Genomic DNA, 23,970 nt, shown 5'->3' with positions numbered 1-23,970 from the left:
AATCACAACAGGCAGAAAAATGGGCAAGAAAGCTGTAATTATTGGAGGCTTTGTTTCAATTTGATCCACATGACTAAGCTGATTTGAATGGCATTCCTGGCATGTGACGGTTTCGAGAACTTCCGGAACGATTATATAATTGAACGATAAGCTTTTCTCTGTGAAGTCTTGTCGCCCCTGTGTGTCGAAGTCAGGTAGTACTGTTGCTCCTGCGTTCATGAATTCGACGCTCACTTGTACAGCCTGACTGCGTCACTGTCTTCTGTCAACATAGTGGCAGTTCGAGTGGTCGATGGGAAACGCTTCCTTTATTGTTGAAGTGGACGATGATTTGAAAAGAAAAAATCAAAACAACAACAATAAGTGATTGTTTAGCCATCATTTGGAGCTTTCGGCTGCATTTACATTTTCTTTATTTTATTTTTAAAAGAACATATCTGGCAAAGAAGGTCAAGTAATCGTTTTATTTATCATTTGTACTACTCGGGGACATTGGTGAGTCTTTCATGATTTGTTCCTGGGGGTAGCGCGGGGTTTGTTTCATTATATTCAATCAAGTAATGCATCTGTCCTTTCTTTCTGCAGAAAATGAGTCTAGTCTTTAATCGAGTTCCCAGAAAGACTGCGGGGAACCGCATGTCTAAACTTCTTGATGCAGAAGAGGAGGATGAATTCTACAAAACTACATACGGTGGTTTTAACGAGGTCAGAAGTACCCCTTTTTCCATGTATCATCCAGTATATCCAATGTGCTACAGACTTCAGATTTTCGCTAAATTTAATTTAAAAATCAAAAGTCAATTCGTGTAGCCAATGAAACGCGTTAGTTAGTTTTAGGTCTGTACTGGGCTGGTTCTATGACGTCACACGTATCAAGTATACGCTTTTACCCTGCCCTCCTCATTTTGTGTAATGAGGACGGATATGGGCAAGTGGAACTGAATTAACTGCTCTTTGGTTCGTCATGACACTTATTATTAATATAACAAAGCACTACTGTCGTTTAAGAGTAAATTAAGTAATACAGGTTTTGAATGTTAACAGGCAAGTGGATTAAATGTAGGCCTGGCAAGTGTGTTCATTAGAAGAAATAAGCGACTTTTTACCCAAGGACTGTATCCTCGATTTATTGTCTCTTGTTGTTTGTCAGTCAAGTCTTTTTTGAGGGTACTGTACTTGTGAAATGCATTTTGAAAATCAGAAAGCTACACTGTTTTTGTTACAGTCTCACAAAAATTCAGCATAACAGTAAAACAAGATCCAAACAAACCTGTTTGTACTATTTGAAAATAGCCATAATAATCAAAAATATAGGAATGGAAATGTACTGTATTTTGAATGATCTTTAGTGTATGTTGGTTTGAATATGAAGACATGCACAGCATCATTAAGATAACAAAAATGCCCGTGCTTCTCATTATCTTGTATGAATGAGTCCTGCAAGCTTAATTCTTTGATTTCATGTCACTACATTCTGTAACTGCAGTTGGGAAGCTTCCAGGTTATACATTTAATTTATTGTATTATAGTTTATATAACATCATAAATTACTGAGAATTAAGATTTATACTTTTTCAGCAATCCCACAAAAACATACATTTAAATATATATCCATATACAGTGGTGTGAAAAACTATTTGCCCCCTTCCTGATTTCTTATTCTTTTGCATGTTTGTCACACAAAATGTTTCTGATCATCAAACACATTTAACCATTAGTCAAATATAACACAAGTAAACACAAAGTGCAGTTTTTAAATGATGGTGTTTATTATTTAGGGAGAAAAAAAATCCAAACCTACATGGCCCTGTGTGAAAAAGTAATTGCCCCCTTGTTAAAAAATAACCTAACTGTGGTGTATCACACCTGAGTTCAATTTCCGTAGCCACCCCCAGGCCTGATTACTGCCACACCTGTTTCAATCAAGAAATCACTTAAATAGGAGCTGCCTGACACAGAGAAGTAGACCAAAAGCACCTCAAAAGCTAGACATCATGCCAAGATCCAAAGAAATTCAGGAACAAATGAGAACAGAAGTAATTGAGATCTATCAGTATGGTAAAGATTATAAAGCCATTTCTAAAGCTTTGGGACTCCAGCGAACCACAGTGAGAGCCATTATCCACAAATGGCAAAAACATGGAACAGTGGTGAACCTTCCCAGGAGTGGCCGGCCGACCAAAATTACCCCAAGAGCGCAGAGACGACTCATCCGAGAGGTCACAAAAGACCCCAGGACAACGTCTAAAGAACTGCAGGCCTCACTTGCCTCAATTAAGGTCAGTGTTCACGACTCCACCATAAGAAAGAGACTGGGCAAAAACGGCCTGCATGGCAGATGTCCAAGATGCAAACCACTGTTAAGCAAAAAGAACATTAGGGCTCGTCTCAATTTTGCTAAGAAACATCTCAATGATTGCCAAGACTTTTGGGAAAATACCTTGTGGACTAATGAGACAAAAGTTGAACTTTTTGGAAGGCAAATGTCCCGTTACATCTGGCGTAAAAGGAACACAGCATTTCAGAAAAAGAACATCATACCAACAGTAAAATATGGTGGTGGTAGTGTGATGGTCTGGGGTTGTTTTGCTGCTTCAGGACCTGGAAGGCTTGCTGTGATAGATGGAACCATGAATTCTACTGTCTACCAAAAAATCCTGAAGGAGAATGTCCGGCCATCTGTTCGTCAACTCAAGCTGAAGCGATCTTGGGTGCTGCAACAGGACAATGACCCAAAACACACCAGCAAATCCACCTCTGAATGGCTGAAGAAAAACAAAATGAAGACTTTGGAGTGGCCTAGTCAAAGTCCTGACCTGAATCCAATTGAGATGCTATGGCATGACCTTAAAAAGGCGGTTCATGCTAGAAAACCCTCAAATAAAGCTGAATTACAACAATTTTGCAAAGATGAGTGGGCCAAAATTCCTCCAGAGCGCTGTAAAAGACTCATTGCAAGTTATCGCAAACGCTTGATTGCAGTTATTGCTGCTAAGGGTGGCCCAACCAGTTATTAGGTTCAGGGGGCAATTACTTTTTCACACAGTGCCATGTAGGTTTGGATTTTTTTTTCTCCCTAAATAATAAAAACCACCATTTACAAACTGCATTTTGTGTTTACTTGTGTTATATTTGACTAATGGTTAAATGTGTTTGATGATCAGAAACATTTTGTGTGACAAACATGCAAAAGAATAAGAAATCAGGAAGGGGGCAAATAGTTTTTCACACCACTGTAAGTCATCTGTTTGAGCAGTCTTCCAGAATCTTAATATTTTTGTTACTGTTCTTTTATAGATTCTTACTTTTAAAATAGTCATTTTTACATATGTTTTAACCATTTTTAGGTACTGTGGAACATGGGCCAAATACTATACAGGGTCTGAAATCGGAATTGAAAATATAACTTTTTTTCCTGATTCACAATTTGCAGAAAACAAACACTGTTGTGTAAAATGTCTCATTCATATATTTTTTTAAAATTTTTGTTTCATTGTAACAAAATATTTTTTTCTGTTTGTTTAGGAATCGGGTGACGATGAATACAAAGGTGACCAGTCAGAAAGCGAAGATGAGGTAGACAGTGACTTTGATATTGATGAAGGGGATGAGCCTGACAGTGACCAAGAAGAGGATGAACCTAAGAGAAAGCGTCGTGTTGTCACAAAGGCCTATAAGGTAGGGAAAAAAGCAATCCTGGAAAAAGACGATTTACATACAAGTTTTTGCCAGCCGTCTTTTCTGGTCTGGGCTGCTTTTGCCGTGTTACCCCTTGTGCATATTAAATCTTGAAATTCTTCATGTGCTTCGAATAAAAGGTCTTGCGCTGCGTGTGTGGGAAAAAAAAATGCGCCAGTTATTTCTTCATTTTGTTACAGCCTATCAAAGACTTGCTGATCATGTTTTCTAGACTCAATATATATGGGCTTTTCACTCAGCACGGGTGCGCGCATTCATCTCGTATGATTAGATCCAGCTAGACTAATCTAATACACGGCTGCATTTGAAAAACAGACCTATCCCGGATGAGTGTCACCGGCATTAACTTATCCAAGATGAGGCACCTGATCTCGGATAATTTAAGCGACGTATGAAAAATACCCCCCAGGGGTCTGTTCCAAAAACTGAGATTAGATAATCCTGGATCTCAAAATGAATTTTGGCTTGATATAGTACAATTTCACACCAGCTGATTAGCCGGTCCTAGAGTGCCAGATTCAAGCAGATTTATGCAATCCAGGATTAACTGACACTCATTTATATGGGTGCACAGAGAAGTTTATAATCCTTTATTAGTTGAGCATCAAACAGATGATCATCCACAGATTACTAGTCGGAGTGCAACACTCTTAAATCACACCTGCAGTTTATAACGTTTATCAGTATATCCTGCAAACAGGAGCAGTGTAGCTGCAAGAGCTGCCATGGAAACTGAGGTTGTATAGAGCAGGAGTGTCAAAGTCATAGCCCGCATGCCAGATCTGGCCTTAGAATCTATATATGAAACACATACTGTACTAAGGTTGGTTTTTGAGAAAACCAACAGTTATTTCAGACCATATGTAACATATTTTGAACATTGATAAAATGGGCTGCATTAAAAGATTCAATCTGTAATTGTTCTTTGCACTTGCCATTCAAAGACATTTTCAAGACAGAGGTTAGGCAGAATATAAAATTATGAGCAGTTTGTTTGTAACGAAAATGTGTCAGGAGTTGTTTGTTGATGTGTTCTAGCCCTCGTCAAGTATATAAAGTATTATTTTTGGCCCTTAGTAAAATTGTGTTTGACACCCCTAGTGTAGAGAAGCAGTTAATCTGTGTAACGTTTAGTAGTAAAATAATGTATTGTGCAAAATACATCCTTGGCTAAATTACCTTATTTGAAATGTTACATCCCCTGAAATAAGCATTGTTTCCATTTTTGCAATATTAAATATACCTAAAAGGTGTAAGACCCATAGATTTAAGTGTTTATAATATAATATATCCTGTATATATATTATTTAGAGAGAGAGATGTTGATTATTTCCTTGCCTGCACTGAACCCTGTATTGTCCTATAATTACATCTCAAAAGAAACCAAAGGTTAATTAATTTTATGTACAAATTTGAAAAGGAGACTTGGAGCCTTACCTGCTTTTTGAATGGTAGATACCCTCATCAAACTTGATCTCAAGATATTTGTCCACAACATTTATAATCATATGCTTTGCCTTCTTTTACCTTAAAAATATAAAGAGGATACATTGATATTTTATATTGACTATTTGACATACATTCTTATACTTCTTTTTATATCTGCGCATTGATGCTGTGAAAAGATTTCCTTTTCATATTGCTGAAATTATATCCTGATATTTAGCCTGCCAACTGCTGTGATAGGAGTAGTAACTGAGTAACAAGTAACCCAAACAGTTAGTTAATGTTTCTTATAGTGTATGTTGCAGTTATGATTATCCTCTTTAATAAAATCCCTGTGTGCGTCCAGGTGTCCGTGTGTGTGTGTCTTCTGGTGAAGTGCGCATGCGCGGGGCACGGTGCGATGCGCGATATTACTGTTAGAGAAAGTTATAGGCGTTCTACGGATATACAAACCAGTATTCCTGCAAGAGGAAATTAAAGGTACACAATACAGTGACGCATATTACAGCCACATACAAGCCAATATTACTGTCAGAGAAAATTAAAGGCATATTACCGACGTGCACGCCTGTATTACCGCCAGAGAAAATTAAAGGTATATTACGGACGTACAAGCCAGCAGATGTACAAGACAGTATTACTGTCACAGAAAATTAAAGACACACAATACACGGTGGCAGCACACGAAGAACGGTCAGCTCAGCAAGCAAACATCAACAAAAAGGCTGAAAGACAAAGAAAAATACGACCAACAAAAAGAATGAGGTCAAGTTCCCTTGCCATTTAATATAGACTGTTCCTACTAATGTTTATTTATGCACTACTGTTCTAGTGCCCGTTATTGTAACGGGCTTAATGACTAGTTTATTATATTTCTTTGATTGTACTCGCTTTTTTTTTATCAACGAGATATGTAAAATAATGTGTAAGTTACATACTGATTACTTGTTTGTGTTCTATAAAATAGAACAACGTAATCATCTCCTTCATTAATGCTCAGTGCTTTGATAAAAACGTGTTCCATTGATCCACATAGCCAATTGCATTTGGAAATCATGTAATACATTCATTAATTTGGTAGAGGCCTTTATCAAAGGAACTTAAAAGGGGTGAAATATAATTATGTAACCTTCAGATGGGGTGAGAATGGCTATAATTGCCATGCAGCAAGCTGCCTAAATAAGTAAAAGTGAATTCACAGCATTTCAATTTTATTTCCTTACCTATGACTCTGCAGAATTTTCCATTGGTGGGGATTATTTCTGTCTCGGAAAGACAGCCTATGTGTGTTTTATACAAGTCAGTAGACCCTGCTTCAAAGTTAAGCAAACTTTTGTGTCTGCTTTGCCGCTTTGTGCAATATTTTCAAATGATGTGGAGAAAGCTGTTGTTAGTATACAAAATATTGAAGATGTACATGATTTGCATTAATCTCCTGGTGTGTTACACTGAACATGTCATGTTTTAGAAGATTGCTCAGATATATTAAAATCCCTGATTATGAACGAATGCCTGATCAGGGACTGATTACCTTTACTTGGGCACTATTTGGTGAAGGAGATATTCTTCTGTATTTATTACTCCTTTAGGAAGGGACACAACATTGTCCCCAATTCATTGGCCTTTCTTGCTTCTTAAATAGTGCATTTGTGATCAGTATTTCTGATAGGTAATTTTCCACATTTTGTCCTGCGATTAGATTCTCTGCTCATGAACCATTACAGACTCAAAACATTAATACTACGTTAAAATTGTTCTTTTGCAGGTTAGTTTCAGAGCTGTGAGTGCCCCAGTGACTAAGCTAGGTTATGTCAAATCTTTCTGTAGTAGGCAAAGCTTGGGCTGTTCCAAAAAGTTGGATTAGTGAATTAGCTGCATCTTTGGCTTCTGGGCTCACATAATTCTGGCATAATCTGTTTCTGAAACACAAGTTAGGTTATTCTGGAATTGTTTGGTCTTGTTATCCATGAATCCCAATTTACTTTACCTGGATTTCACACTAATCCTCCTTTCTGGAACAGACCGTGGGCCATGTCTGTTTTACTGTTATGTGGAGGTTAAATGCAACACAAATAAAACCAAGTCACATTTTTAGGAAACTGGCAACAGACAAAATAATTAGCCAAACAAACTACTATATACTGTAATCATGTATTCTCATGTTCCTCTGAATTTGAAAAATAGCTGTTTGCCTTGGTTATCTAATTCATTCTGGTAAGGAGTCATTTATAAGTTGAAACTTGAAGGTAGAGATTAGTCTGCTATCATCAAATTGCACAGTTCCATACACATAATATCCCCTGTAACTACAATTCTGATTTTTCTCTCATTTGCATATGAAACTAACATTCCTCCTCATGTGTAGCTACTTTCCCTTGAGAAAGGATTACTTTATGTGAAACAGTGTAGAGAATTAGAATTTTTAATATTTGGTCATATGAGAGAAGTGAGGTGGCTGTGTACAGTAGACCATCCAAAACCAATTTACCATATTTGGCCAAACCTGAATATGAAACAAGTGTTAATTGCAGAAAACAAAATGTAGCTGAAACTTGAAACGGAAGCTCAATATGTGATCCCAGTTGCAGAAAACAATAAAACCAACTGGTACTTGTACAGTACATGCCTGTATTATCATTTGCAAAGTAATTTTTTTTAAATAGTTGGCAAATGGAAAAGTACAATGTAACTGACATAATATTTGTATGTCATAGAGGTAACAGCCTCTTGCATATGGTCCTTTTAATTAATGAGAGGTTGCAAAGATTCCTTTCTTATTCAAATGTTTTGTTGTTGTTAATATAGGGTATATTAATTTTACTTCCAACTGTTTTTTCTGTATATCACACACTTCCAGTACCATACTGATTGCGAAAACTCCCGTAATATGGGTTTCACAGCATCTTTCTTTTGAGAGATGGTTTTATGTAATTCATGGTTTGAAAAGGACCACATAGCAGAGTGCCTGCCGAAATTTCCTGTCAGAGTAACATTGCATCTTAAGCTTTTTACTTAGATTTGTATGGAGTTATGTTGTTAGTGTTTAAGTTAAAACTAAGAAAAATCATATCAATCCTAAACTGTATTTAATATGAATCGGTGTGTTTTGCTGGAACATGAGGTTGATTTCTTTTGTAGCCTGCCTGCTGAATCCATTCAATCATTTTTTAAAGTATGGTAGCCCAACATTAACTTTAGTAGGATACACTTCCAGTTACACATCTATTCAATACAAAAGACTTTTAAAATGTATGCAAAATATTTAGCTTGAAGTAGTACAGAAAAATATTTTATTTTAAAGCCCTTACTTTATGTCTATCTCTCATTTTACCAGAATGTTACTGTTTATATCCGCTTGAGAATAAATATTACCTGCTAAGTTCAAGTAAACGGTATCTTTCCATGTATCTGTTCTTAAAATTTCCTCTTAATATTTGACGATACTGTTTAGGTAGTACAGTGGGGCAAAAAAGTATTTAGTCAGCCACCAATTGTGCAAGTTCTCCCACTTAAAAAGATGAGAGAGGCCTGTAATTTTCATCATAGGTATACCTCAACTATGAGAGACAAAATGAGAAAAAAAATCCAGAAAATCACATTGTCTGATTTTTTGAAGAATTTATTTGCAGATTATGGTGGAAAATAAGTATTTGGTCACCTGCAAACAAGCAAGATTTCTGGCTCTCACAGACCTGTAACTTCTTCTGTAAGAGGCTCCTCTGTCCTCCACTCGTTACCTGTATTAATGGCACCTGTTTGAACTCGTTATCATATAAAAAGACACCTGGCCACAACCTCAGTAACACTCCAAACTCCAATATGGCCAAGACCAAAGAGCTGTCAAAGGACACCAGAAACAAAATTGTAGACCTGCACCAGGCTGGGAAGACTGAATCTGCAATAGGTAAGCAGCTTGGTGTGAAGAAATCAACTGTGGGAGCAATTATTAGAAAATGGAAGACATACAAGACCACTGATAATCTCCCTCGATCTGGGGCTCCACGCAAGATCTCACCCCGTGGGGTCAAAATGATCACAAGAACGGTGAGCAAAAATCCCAGAACCACACGGGGGGACCTAGTGAATGACCTGCAGAGAGCTGGGACCAAAGTAACAAAGGCTGCCATGAGTAACACACTACGCCGCCAGGGACTCAAATCCTGCAGTGCCAGACGTGTCCCCCTGCTTAAGCCAGTACATGTGCAGGCCCGTCTGAAGCTTGCTAGAGAGCATTTGGATGATCCAGAAGAGGATTGGGAGAATGTCATATGGTCAGATGAAAAAAAACTCTACTCGTCGTGTTTGGAGGAGAAAGAATGCTGAGTTGCATCCAAAGAACACCATACCTACTGTAAAGCATGGGAGTGGAAACATCATGCTTTGGGGCTGTTTTTCTGCAAAGGGACCAGGGCGACTGATCCGTGTAAAGGAAAGAATGAATGGGGCCATGTATCGTCAGATTTTGAGTGAAAACCTCCTTCCATCAGCAAGGGCATTGAAGATGAAATGTGGCTGGGTCTTTCAGCATGACAATGATCCCAAACACACCGCCCGGGTAACGAAGGAGTGGCTTCATAAGAAGCATTTCAAGGTCCTGGAGTGGCCTAGCCAGTCTCCAGATCTCAACCCCATAGAAAATCTTTGGAGGGAGTTGAAAGTCCATGTTGCCCTGCGACAGCCCCAAAACATCACTGCTCTAGAGGAGATCTGCATGGAGGAATGGGCCAAAATACCAGCAACAGTGTGTGAAAACCTTGTGAAGACTTACAGAAAACGTTTGACCTCTGTCATTGCCAACAAAGGTTATACAGTAATCCCTCACTTATTGCGGGAGATAGGTTCCAAGGCTGACCGCGATAACTGAATTTCCGCGAAGTAGGGACACCATATTTATTTAATTATTTAACATGTATTTGGACGTTTTTAAACCCTCCCTGTATTGTTTACAACCCACCCTTTACTCTATTAATAACAGGGACAACTGCTAAGCAATATGAAATCGGTAGATAAGTTTACACTTACTGTATAGCGAAGTACACGTAGCAGCTTGTAGGCGGTCATGACGTCGTCGACCTTGTTGCAAAGATTCCTAAAGCAGATTCCATCCAGACTACTGCCTTATCACGTCCACTTACAACTCGTTTTGCGCCCTGGTTAAAGGACACTGCGGCCGTAGATCTTATATGCTTTTCCTCCTTTTTAAATAAAAAGAATCGTGGACTCAGTGATGCTGTAATGGTGTCTGAAGCGGTGTAGCTGTTCCCTTCCTTCAACATATCCAAAACCTTTACCTTTTCTGCAATCATTTGCATCTTCTGCTGCAGTGCCCCTGAAGCAGTAGCACATTAATAATGAATGAGTGAGATGAGACTTCCTGGTTAATGCAACACTCCGTCGCTGAGCCTTAACTCAGGAACTTAACTGCGTGCTCTGATTGGGTAACTTCTCAGCTATCCGCCAATAGCATCTCTTGTATGAAATCAATTGGGCAAACCAACTGAGGAAGCAAGTACCAGAAGTAAAAAGACCCATTGTCCGCAGAAACCCGCGAAGCAGCGAAAAATCCACGTTATATATTTAGATATGCTTATGTATAAAATCCGCAAAGTCGTGAATCCGCGAAAAGTGAACCACGAAGTAGCGAGGGATTACTGTATAACAAAGTATTGAGATGAACTTTTGTTATTGACCAAATACTTTTTTTCCACCATAATTTGCAAATAAATTCTTCAAAAATCAGACAATGTGATTTTTCTGGATTTTTTTTTTTCTCATTTTGTCTCTCATAGTTGAGGTATACCTATGATGAAAATTACAGGCCTCTCATCTTTTTAAGTGGGAGAACTTGCACAATTGGTGGCTGACTAAATACTTTTTTTGCCCCACTGTACATGGCATACAACAACCTCAGCAAGGGAAAGGACAGTTCATGAACTGCAGGAAATGTGTAATTGAATACTTGTTCTAAAATTTAAAAAAAACAAACAAAACACTTCTGTTAAAGGTATTATCATACTTGAAACAATACTTCTTTGGTGTGTGTGGCACAAGACAGGTTAAACTGTAAAGATCAAAATGCAATCCTTTCCTGCTTTCTTGTGAAAACATTTGAGGAATCGCTCAAATATACATTCTTGCACTGTGCCAGAGTGAAATGCAATTTAATATGTGCATGCTTGAGGATATGAGAGGAAAGCAAGAGAACCTCTAGTAAAATCAGTGCTAATTGCTTAGAGAACCTATAAACTTCAATCATAAATCTTTTAAATAAGGAATTAACATGGTGTTGCCCAAAGAGGTACATTGTGAATAAGATGAAGACTTGGCATCAGATTGTACCATGAGATCAGGTAAATTTCTGTTTTCTTAAAGTGGAGAATTTATTTGGTCATGGCATTACGAGTAAATGACAGAAATATTGGGTAGTAAGAATGAGACAGCACATATACACTAAGCCACAGGGACTGAAATTCATTAACTTTAATTTAGTTAGACTTTTTTTTTAATTTTTGTTTCAAATCCAAACTACTATTTAGAATTACTCTTTACTGTCTAATTGAGGATCATACTGTAGAAGCCCACTATGGCTTGATGTGTAGAAATGCAAATGATTACCTCCACTTTCTCAGTAGTACGAAATTGTTTACTGTGCAGTCATCATGCTTTCATTGTGTATTAAGGCAAATATGTAAAGGAAAATGGCACAGCTCATCATGAGTCACAAAATGTATCCTTAAATTTTCAAGGATCAGGCACAAGTTTACTGGGTAGAAATATATATGTTATGCTTTTAAGAGGTTGATTTGTTGCCCAGAAAAACTGATGTACCTGTACAATATGAAATACCTTAGGTTTATAACATGCAAGAAATACAACTTGTGGTACTAAAGTGGAAAAATCTGTATCTTACATTTTTTTACTTTAGTGTTCAGTTCTTGTTCTATGTAATTTTTTTATTTACATAATCCTTTTCTAATTTTAAGAACATCATCTACGTGCAGTTTATACTTGAATAAACCTTATGGGGTCTTATTAATTAAAAAAAGTAATAAAGAATAATTCCAGAAAAAAGAGGGGTTTATTTCAGGCTGCCATTTTTCCCCAGATTAAATCTGAAAGGTGCAATCAACATTTTTGTTCAGATCATGTCTGCTGCCAATAGCATTTCTTTATCTAGGCAGGAGCAAAAATTAGATGAAAAAGATGCATTCACACTGCCTAGCATACTTAGTCTATATAATTAAGTAAATATGTACATAAAGCTATTGCAGTTTACATAGTGATATGAAAGTATTGTGTATCCAGAGGATGTGTGGTCCATATTGATTGCAGTTGTAATAAACACCTGCAGCAGCTCTCTGTGGTATATCTGGCCATGTGTTGAAGATGCGCTGAGGATTAGTAAAATGACATTGAGTTTGAGACTTCATTCATGATAGCCAGCCACTTAAGTAACGTATGTTTCTCGGCTTCTGTCTCCTGGGAGTCCAGGCTACATGCCACTTTGTAGAAAGTATTTTTGAAACCATAGACTAATACATCATTTGCAATAATTTGCTGCCTATGTCTCGATCTCTGACCTTCTCTAGGAAACTATTATATGCTTTTTTTATATATGTATCTCAATAGGTTTCTGTTCAGGTGCATCCTCAACATCACGCCAGCATAATGCCTCACTTTGACTGTGAGCCAAGTCTGAAGTTTTCTTTCTTTTTAATTTACTTACTTTTTAGTCATTCTGGTGTGTGTTCAGACCATAGGTAAATAAATGAATATATGTACATAAACACTATGTATTTATTTATTTAAAGAGCTTCTGAGGGACAAATAAAGATCCATCTATCCATCCATTTATCCATCCATCCATCCATACAAATGCCTTGACTCACCTTCTCAAGTTGCATGTTTTGGGAGGTGCCACCTGATTACATAGTATTGGCATCAAATCTTGTTTATCCTAAGATTTTTTTCAAGACTTATGCTCTTCAATAGGAAATGAATATATCTTGGATGTTTTTTTAATATGAGAAAAAACAAATTTTTGGATGTATACTGGAAATTATAAAAAGAATGGCCTTCATCTCATAATTTAAAAACAAAGTCAGATAGTTTAAAAAGGTAACAAACTACATGAAAATAATTACAATGAGTAATATACTTTAATGTAAACTTTCTTTGTTTTTCTTTTTCTTTTTTTTTAGGAACCAATCAAAGCCCCCAAGCCAAAGTCCAAACCAAGGAGGCCAACTACTCAGACCAGCACTTCTGAAAAAGTAGACTATACACCAGAGCTTTTTGAGTTGCAGGATGACATTGGTGAAAGTAGGTTTACTCCATTTCAAAACTAATGCAGCTTCAAATGTCAGTGATATGATTAGCACAAAAATACCTTTTGCATTTGCAGTATTGTATAACTTTTGTATATTATTTGCAATAGAAAACTAACTTTTTAATTAATGTGTGCATCATCTTAAATAAATAAAACTAGCTATACTTGTAATATAGATTTCCTTATTTTTTAAAAACATGCTGGTAGTTTTTCATTTGAATGCAGTCTATTTTATATTTAAGGTGAGCTGTACCAGACTGTTAATTTATTAATCTTAACATTATGTGTGTCAGCTAACATGAATACTATTGTAGCCAGTAGCTTTTTCAAAATTAAGAGAACCTTAAAAGATGGCTATACAGTTAGGTCCATAAATATTTGGACAGAGACAACTTTTTTCTAATTTTGGTTCTGTACATTACCACAATGAATTTTAAATGAAACAACTCAGGTGCAGTTGAAGTGCAGACTTTCAGCTTTAATTCAGTGGGGTGAACAAAACGATTGCATAAAAATGTGAAGCAACTAAAGCATTTTTTTAACACAATCCCTTCATTTCAGGGGCTCAAAAGTAATTGGACAGTTGACTCAAAGGCTATTTCATGGGCAGGTGTGGGCAAGTCCGTCGTTATGTCATTATCAATTAAGCAGATAAAAGGCCTGGAGTTGATTTGAGGTGTGGTGCTTTCATGTGGAAGATTTTGCTGTGAACAGACAACATGCTGTCAAAGGACCTCTCCATGCAGGTGAAAGGAGCTGCTGAAACAGAAAAAACCCATCTGATAAACTGCTACAATATTACGAGTGGCAAAATCTACAATTTGGTACATCCTGAGAAAGAAAGCAAGCACTGGTGAACTCAGCAACACAAAAAGACCTGGACATCCACGGAAGACAACAGTAGTGGATGATCGCAGAATCATTTCCATTGTGAAGAGAAACCCCTTCACAACAGGCAACCAAGTGAACAACACTCTCCAGTGGGTAGGCGTATTGATATCCAAGTCTACCATAAAGAGAAGACTGCATGAAAGTAAATACAGAGGGTGGACTGCAAGGTGCAAGCCACTCATAAGCCTCAAGAATAGAAAGGCTAGATTGGACTTTGCTAAAGAACATATAAAAAAGCCAGCACAGTTCTGGAAAAACATTCTTTGGACAGATGAAACCACGATCAACCACTACCAGAATGATAGCAACAAAAAAATTATGGAGAAGGCGTGGAACAGCTCATTATCCAAAGCATACCACATCATCTGTAAAACACGGTGGAGGCAGTGTGATAGCTTGGGCGTCCATTGGCTGCCCAGTGGCACTGGGACACTAGTGTTTATTGATGATGTGACACAGGACAGAAGCAGCCGAATGAATTCTGAGGTGTTCAGAGACATACTGTCTGCTCAAATCCAGCTAAATGCAGTCAAATTGATTGGGCGGCGTTTCATGATACAGATGGACAATGACCCAAAACATACAGCCAAAGCAAACCAGGTTTATTAAAGCAAAGAAGTGGAAAATTCTTGAATGGCCAAGTCAGTCACCTGATCTTGACCCAATTGAGCGTGCATTTCACTTGTTGAAGACTAAACTTCGGACAGAAAGGCCCACAAACAAACAGCAACTGAAAGCCGCTGCAGTAAAGGCCTGGCAGAGCTTGAAAAAGGAGGAAACCCAGCATCTGGTGATGTTAATGAGTTCAAGACTTCAGGCTATCATTGCCAGCAAAGGGTTTTCAACCAAGTATTAGAAATGGAACATTTTATTTCCATTTCTTTAATTTGTCCAATTACGTTTGAGCCCCTGAAATGAAGGGATTGTGTTAAAAAAAATGCTTTAGTTGCCTCACATTTTTCATCCATCCATTTTCCAACCCGCTGAATCCAAACATGGGGTCACGGGGGTCTGCTGGAGCCAAACCCAGCCAACACAGGGCACAAGGCAGGAACCAATCCCGGGCAGGGTGCCAACCCACCGCAGCCTCACATTTTTATGCATCGTTTTGTTCACCCCACTAAATTAAAGCTGAAAGTCTGCACTTCAACTGCATCTGAGTTATTTCATTTAAAATTCATTGTGGTAATGTACAGAACCAAAATTAGAAAAAAGTTGTCTCTGTCCAAATATTTATGGACCTAACTGTATGTTATGTGCTTGCAGGCCAGGCAACAGTATGCACTGACTTAAATAACTGACTGCACCTGTGAAGTTAGGACCATCAGGAAATTTAAGTTTTTTTTTTTTTTTGGCTTATTTTGGCTTATTCTCTGACTGTATCTGTCTCTAGACCGATGTGTCTTCAAATTTTTTATCAAACATAAGAACATGTTCTTTCTTCACTTTTTTACATTTTTTCATTTTTGTTTCATTAGTTTAGGGACTGAAAATTGATAATCTTCCTGTATACATAAATAAGTTTGAGAGAAATGTGAGGCGAAATTGCAAAACATACCCTTTTGTGCCTCATCTTCCATTTCTCTGACAGATTTTTTCTTGTTGATGTGATCATGCACATATACAGTATGCATTGTTAGATTCAACCATTTTTCTTTAACTCTAAGTTTTTTTCTACATGGAGATCGTAGGTCTACAGTCATATGAAAAAGTCTGGGAACCCCTCTCAGCCTGCATATGAATTTACTCTAAACAAAAATGATAACAGTGGTATGTCTTTCATTTCCTAGGAACATCTGAGTACTGGGGTGTTTTCTGAACAAAGATTTTTAGTGAAGTTGTATGAAATGAAATCAAATGTGAGAAACTGGCTGTGCAAAAATTTGGGTCCCCTTGTAAATTTGCAGATTTGAATGCATGTAACTGCTCAATACTGATTACTTGCAACACCAGATTGATTGGATTAAGCCTTGAACTTCATAGACAGGTGTGTCCAATCACGAGAAAAGGTATTTAAGGTGGTCAATTGCAAGTTGTGCTTCCCTTTGACTCTCCTCTGAAGAGTGACAGCATGGGATCCTCAAAGCAACTCTCAAAAGATCTGAAAACAAAGATTGTTCAGTATCATGGCTTAGGGAAAGGCTACAAAAAGCTATCTCAGAAGTTTAAACTGTCAGTTTCAACTGTAAGGAATGTAATCAGGAAATGGAAGGCCACAGGCACAGTTGCTGTTAAACCCAGGTCTGGCAGGCCAAGAAAAACACAGGAGTGGCATATGCGCAGGATTGTGAAAATGGTTACAGACAACCCACAGATCGCCTCCAAAGACCTGCAAGAACATCTTGCTACAGATGGTGTATCTGTACATCGTTCTACAATTCAGCACAATTTGCACAAAGAACATCTGTATGGCAGGGTGATGAGAAAGAAGCCCTTTCTGCACTCACGCCATAAACCGAGTCGCTTGTTGTATGCAAATGCTCATTTAGACAAGCCAGATTCATTTTGGAACAAAGTGCTTTGGAGTGATGAGATACAAATTGAGTTATTTGTTCATAACAAAAAGCGCTTTGCATGGCAGAAGAGCACCACATTCCAAGAAAAACACCTGCTACCTACTGTCAGATTTGGTGGATGTTCCATCATGCTGTGTGGCTAGTTCAGGGACTGGTGCCCTTGTTAAAGTCGAGGGTCGGATAAATTCAACCCAATATCAACAAATTCTTAAGGATAATGTTCAACCATCGGTCACAAAGCTGAAGTTACACAGAGGTTGGATATTCCAACAAGACAATGACCCAAAACACAGTTTGAAATCTACAAAGGCATTCATGCAGAGGGAGAAGTACAATGTTCTGGAATGGCCTTCACAGTCCCCTGACTTGAATATCATCAAAAATCTATGGAATGATTTGAAGCAGGCTGCCCATGCTTGGCAGCCATCAAATTTAACTGAACTGGAGAGATTTTGTTGGAAGAATGGTCACAAATACCTCCATCCAGTTTCCAGACACTCATCAAAGGCTATAGGAGGCGTCTAGAGCCAGTTATATTTGCAAAAGGAGGCTCAACTAAGTATTGATGTAATCTCTCTTTTGGGGTGCCCAAATTTATGCACCTGTCTAATTTTGTTATGATGCATATTGCATATTTTCTGTTAATCCAATAAAGTTAATGTCACTGCTGAAATACTACTGTTTCCATAAGGCATGTCATATATTAAAAGGAAGTTGCTCCTTTGAAAGCTCAGCCAATGCTAAACAAAAATCCAAAGAATTAAGAGAGGTTCCCAAACTTTTTCATATGACTGTGTATAAATATAAAGACTAGACAACTAGCCGTAGAAAAAGCATGCAATATACACTCTCAAAGAAAACAATTCAGCCAGAACAATACCACACACTGGTCATTCTTAAACCTATAATTCTGGATATCTTGAAAATGGAAGAAACTGATGATTTGCAATGCATCTGGTAGTAGAACTGATGACCATCTACAGTTTATGATAGTTTTTCCTTTACAATTCTGATAATTATTCCAATACAGTGTTCTCTGAAGGTAGATTGCATGGCATAGGTGCAAAAAAATACCAGTTTACTGTTTGCAGAAAATTTCGGTCGCAAAATTATTAAACCCTATCTGCAAGATACAACCCTCTCATCAGAAATGGAAAGGGTGGCTTTTCCATGACTGACTGGGAATTATGTGGCCTTTACAATGCTATATTTTATCTTGTACATTAACCTACTGTCTATAGTTGTCGAAAAATGCATTATGAATAAAAGGATAAACTTCTACTAAAGTGATAACAAAGTGAAAATGTGGTGAATGGAACTAATTGTAGATCAAGAGTTTATGATATGAGAGGCTTGGGTGCTTTATACAGGCATTTTATGGACAATATTTATTTGCATACAAACACTAAATATTATACTAATTGAATTTACATATAAATTAATTTGTTCTCATGTTTAATATCCCTATATATATGTAAAATCCAAAGTCTGTATGTGTCTGCTTTTCACGAGAGATCTACTTAACGGATTTAGATCGCATTTTTTTCTATAATTTGCTTGAACATTGAGGTTGATTTTTGCGACTTCTCTCATTGTAGTATGTATTGTAGTTCGCTTGTGGTTCCAATTTAATCCGAGAGACACGTAGCGGGCAGAGGGGGGCAGGGCCTGCCTCACTCATGCACCAGCCTCACTCACACGCCAGCCTCGGGGCATTTCTTACACCCACTTAGCTAGCGAATGAAAGAACTACTTAGCGGATTTAGATCAGGTTTTTTTCTATAATTTGCTTGAACATTCCAGTTGATTTTGCGTCTTCTCTCATCACGCTAAGAATCATAGTTCGCTTGCAGAAGTGATATATTTGCACTAATCCGAGACAGAGGCTGCGGGCCAAGGGGAGGGGGAAGAGCGACGTCAGGAGTTGGGAGCCGGACAGGGCCCTCCTGACTGTCCTGTTTCACTACAACGTGGGCAGAGCCATGGGGGATGACTAATGTTTAATAAGGGATAAAGGGCACAAAATGGCATTCTAAAGTATATATGCAGAAAAATAAAAGATAACATTCTGTACTTTGCCGTATCTTTTCATTAAAATCTGAATGATTATGTGTTATCGTGAAACTGTTCATAAAAGACACAAGAATATCCTCATAGGTTTTTTTTATTGGTGAACAGGAAGAAATGCCTTTATACTGTACCTTAGCTTATTAATTTTATTTTACATATGCACTCAGCAATACTCACGCCAGATAACTTAGAGTGGCAGGCTACCCACTGCTGGGACCACAGCTCATGGACTGCTCTGTTTTCCACCACTGAAAAGTCTAAACAAGGATGTCTCCTCATTTTCCTGTAGGTTTCTAGGTTAGAAAGAAACATCCCCTAACGCCTTGACAATTGCTACTGTTGATGAACAACAAAGTAGTTTCAGTGTAATAATAACAAACTTTGTTTCTCTTATACCTGTGTGGATTTACTTGCCAAGAAACCAGACATATTAAACACAAGGAGTTAAAATAGATACCACCAGAATGATTCAAATTAATGTCGCACATGAAGCTTTATAAGCACGTAGTTTGCTCTAAACAATTACAGAGATAAGTGAGTGTTATAGGTATCAAGAGACAGAAGAACAAACAAGATTTTTCAAGTGGCAAGTTTCAGAAAGAAAGAGAGAGAACCTGAAGATTTACAGAAACATCATGTTAAAACGAGAGCAACTAATAACTTATGAATAGTTATGGTTTCCAGTATTCTACATTACTACATAGCTAATATAATGATATACTCACTGAAAAGGTCTCAGTTCCTTATCTTATATCTTCTTCAAGTCTATACACACTATTGTATTTTAATTTTAGTAAGTAGATGCTTGAGGATGCTTTTGTTATTTTGCATGCATGCATGTTATTTTGCATGCATCCCATTAGCATTAGATTCTTTAGTTTTTCCCATAAGATGTACAGTGGTGTGAAAAACTATTTGCCCCCTTCCTGATTTCTTATTCTTTTGCATGTTTGTCACACAATGTTTCTGATCATCAAACACATTTAACCATTAGTCAAATATAACACAAGTAAACACAAAATGCAGTTTTTAAATGATGGTTTTTATTATTTAGGGAGAAAAAAAAATCCAAACCTGTGTGAAAAAGTAATTGCCCCCTTGTTAAAAAATAACCTAACTGTGGTGTATCACACCTGAGTTCAATTTCCGTAGCCACCCCCAGACCTGATTACTGCCACACCTGTTTCAATCAAGAAATCACTTAAATAGGAGCTGCCTGACACAGAGAAGTAGACCAAAAGCACCTCAAAAGCTAGACATCATGCCAAGATCCAAAGAAATTCAGGAACAAATGAGAACAGAAGTAATTGAGATCTATCAGTCTGGTAAAGGTTATAAAGCCATTTCTAAAGCTTTGGGACTCCAGCGAACCACAGTGAGAGCCATTATCCACAAATGGCAAAAACATGGAACAGTGGTGAACCTTCCCGGGAGTGGCCGGCCGACCAAAATTACCCCAAGAGCGCAGAGACGACTCATCCGAGAGGTCACAAAAGACCCCAGGACAACGTCTAAAGAACTGCAGGCCTCACTTGCCTCAATTAAGGTCAGTGTTCACGACTCCACCATAAGAAAGAGACTGGGCAAAAACGGCCTGCATGGCAGATTTCCAAGACGCAAACCACTGTTAAGCAAAAAGAACATTAGGGCTCGTCTCAATTTTGCTAAGAAACATCTCAATGATTGCCAAGACTTTTAGGAAAATACCTTGTGGACTGATGAGACAAAAGTTGAACTTTTTGGAAGGCAAATGTCCCGTTACATCTGGCGTAAAAGGAACACAGCATTTCAGAAAAAGAACATCATACCAACAGTAAAATATGGTGGTGGTAGTGTGATGGTCTGGGGTTGTTTTGCTGCTTCAGGACCTGGAAGGCTTGCTGTGATAGATGGAACCATGAATTCTACTGTCTACCAAAAAATCCTGAAGGAGAATGTCCGGCCATCTGTTCGTCAACTCAAGCTGAAGCGATCTTGGGTGCTGTAACAGGACAATGACCCAAAACACACCAGCAAATCCACCTCTGAATGGCTGAAGAAAAACAAAATGAAGACTTTGGAGTGGCCTAGTCAAAGTCCTGACCTGAATCCAATTGAGATGCTATGGCATGACCTTAAAAAGGCGGTTCATGCTAGAAAACCCTCAAATAAATCTGAATTACAACAATTTTGCAAAGATGAGTGGGCCAAAATTCCTCCAGAGCGCTGTAAAAGACTCATTGCAAGTTATCGCAAATGCTTGATTGCAGTTATTGCTGCTAAGGGTGGCCCAACCAGTTATTAGGTTCAGGGGGCAATTCCTTTTTCACACAGGGCCATGTAGGTTTGGATTTTTTTTTCTCCCTAAATAATAAAAACCACCATTTACAAACTGCATTTTGTGTTTACTTGTGTTATATTTGACTAATGGTTAAATGTGTTTGATGATCAGAAACATTTTGTGTGACAAACATGCAAAAGAATAAGAAATCAGGAAGGGGGCAAATAGTTTTTCACACCACTGCATATCTGTATTCTGTTCACTTAAATGCTGCATTTTATCTAAAGAATCATATATTAATACATTACACACATTAAATATTACAAGTAGTTTTTAACAAACTGCAAAAAGCACTGTTTTTCACCCAAGCACATTATGTAAACAATAAAACAAAAATTTAGCTTCACTTTCGCAAAACATACTGAAAGCATTGTATCAATAAACAGCTTTACCTCTTCAGTTTTTAATCCAATCAAATAGGAACGAATGATAGTATTTTTTTTTTAGTACCTTAGATGCTTTAAAGTAATACTTCATCACTAAATGATCTAGTTGGGGCAAGTCTTGAATTGAAAAGCTCAATCTTGCCCAAAGGCACTCGGTTGTGACCAAGCATTTTCTGGACGTGGTTTGTTTAACAATATTATAGCCAAAATACATGTGTTTGAAACATTGTGAGCATATGGCTAGATACTGATATTTCTGTTATGCAAAACAAGAAACTTGAGATTTTTTGATTGATTATTGTTTGCTGCAGTTTAAGCTGGTTCTCCATTCAAGCCCAACTGTATCAGGTATTTTGTGAACTCTTTTTTCCATGAAAACATGATTAAAAGTTTTTCTTGCTCTTTACTGCAAACATTGAATATTAATTAACAGACATAAAAATGATAGCATTTGGGTGAGGTATTCTTTTAAAGACTTTATTTAACAAGTACCGTATCATGTAGTTATGGCACAAAAGATGGTGTTTGTGGGCCTTAAATGTAAGGTTTGCATAGATAACATTGAAAATTGAATATATTACCACTAAAATTCTCTTTTTCTCCCAAACTGCATACTCCTTATAGATCGAAAGTCTGTGCGGCAGTCTACAACAGAGCATACAAGGCTTACCTACCTGCGTTTGCAAGAGCGGCAAGTACAGCCAAGGAGAAAGAAGGGACCTCATCATGATCGTCCATTAACACAAGAGGAGCTGTTGGCTGAGGCTAAAATCACAGCAGAAATCAACTTGCGCTCACTTGGTAAGGACTAGGGACTTCTGTTTGTGTTTTTGATTATTTTTTTTTATACTTGATTCCATTTTGTTATAATAAGAATAAAGGCTTTGTAGCTTAAAAACAACATTTGAATGCTTCAATATTTGCATGTGATCAGACAGTTTAAGACACACCCTGTATTTAGATGACTAAAAAACAAATATGGAGTAATTAACCTGTATATAATTGAACTGTCAATACAGTACTTAATTTTTTATTGCCATTAGTGTGCTTTTTATTTTGCTTCTTTGAATAGTCTTCTTGTATGCTTTATAATAGGAATTTCACTGTGCAGGCATTATATGAAGTAATGGATTATGATAGATTGATTGCTTAAAGAACACAGAGTTCCTTCATCATTTTTCTTTTGGTTGGTCTTCTGTCACAGCTTAAAGAATTAAACTTGGGATGATTGGTAATCCTAAATTTTCTTAGTAGTAGCAAGTCTAGATGTGTCCATGAGTGTGTTTTGAAACAACACCCTACTACAGAACATTGTTTCATGCTTTGCTCCCAGCTATCTGTCTTTTCTGTGATTTAGATTTTTTTTTTTTTGTAAAATTGTTATTTGATATATTATCCATTAGGTATTATTTATTAAATTATTTGGGTTATTGGCTTATAGTGCCATTCTCGTTTGTACCCTTCCATAAGTGTGAGCTTACCAGTTACACTTAAAATAAAATGTTCAAACAATCCAATAAGAGATTAATAATTCCTTGTTCATGATTCCACATAGGACCCCCCCTTAACCTTTACTAATATGGTCACTGCTGCTTTGAGTGTGTTGTTTTGACTATACGCTTACATGGTTTTTGGAATAAAGTGAAAAATCTTGGCAAGAAATCTATAGAAAGATCTGGCGCGTCTTATTCACCTTGTTAATATTTAACAATGCATCTTTGCAAATGTTAACACTTTTAAACTCAATAGTCTTGATTAAAATTCCATATATTAAGAAATTCAGTTCTTAAGTTTGTGCACACTGCCAAGAACAGATGTTTTTTTAAGTAGTTTTAAAAATCAGTTATTGGTAATTAGCTGTCTCTTGATAGTTTGCAAAATGTTTATTACAGAATTCCTGTCTGGTGACAGCTGAGGAAAAGGTTAAGCACGTGCATAGTGTGCAATCAATTACAGCAAAATGAACAAAGCAAAAAGTTATAAGTATACATTTAATGCTTTTTATCAATTTTAATTAAAAGCAAATAACAATTCATACAATCAAATTAAACTTAATAAAACCAAAATTCAGTCCCCACCCAAAGGAAAGAGAGAAGAGCCAACCAACAAACCAAATCTTTGAATCAGCAAGGAAGGAAGAGTATCTTTTTTCCCCAATATAGAAGCTTAATCTAAATGTTATTGACTAGATCCTGCCATTTTTTGAAAACATTTTGAACAGATCCTCTAAGTGAGAATTTGATTTTTTTTGTAATTTTAAATAGTATAAGGCAGGGGTCTGCAACCTTTCAGCAGTGTCATGACGAACCTATG

General features: G+C 37.2%; 1 protein-coding gene across 1 annotated transcript in view; it reads left to right on the top strand.

The window, feature by feature from the left end:
- Positions 1-232: 232 nt before the first annotated feature.
- The window catches only part of vps72b (vacuolar protein sorting 72 homolog b), a 44,186-nt gene continuing 20,448 nt past the window's right edge, over positions 233-23,970 (top strand). Inside the window, exons 1-5 of the mRNA XM_028793967.2 lie at positions 233-495; positions 586-705; positions 3,526-3,678; positions 13,347-13,467; positions 22,282-22,458. Coding sequence (XP_028649800.1) covers positions 589-705; positions 3,526-3,678; positions 13,347-13,467; positions 22,282-22,458 — 568 coding nt within the window. The 5' untranslated portion in view covers positions 233-495; positions 586-588. The remainder of the gene's footprint in view (positions 496-585; positions 706-3,525; positions 3,679-13,346; positions 13,468-22,281; positions 22,459-23,970) is intronic.

Source organism: Erpetoichthys calabaricus, chromosome 2, assembly GCF_900747795.2.
Source record: "Erpetoichthys calabaricus chromosome 2, fErpCal1.3, whole genome shotgun sequence".
NCBI classification, from domain to species: Eukaryota; Metazoa; Chordata; class Cladistia; order Polypteriformes; family Polypteridae; genus Erpetoichthys; species Erpetoichthys calabaricus.
This window is presented reverse-complemented; position numbering and strand designations above follow the sequence as displayed.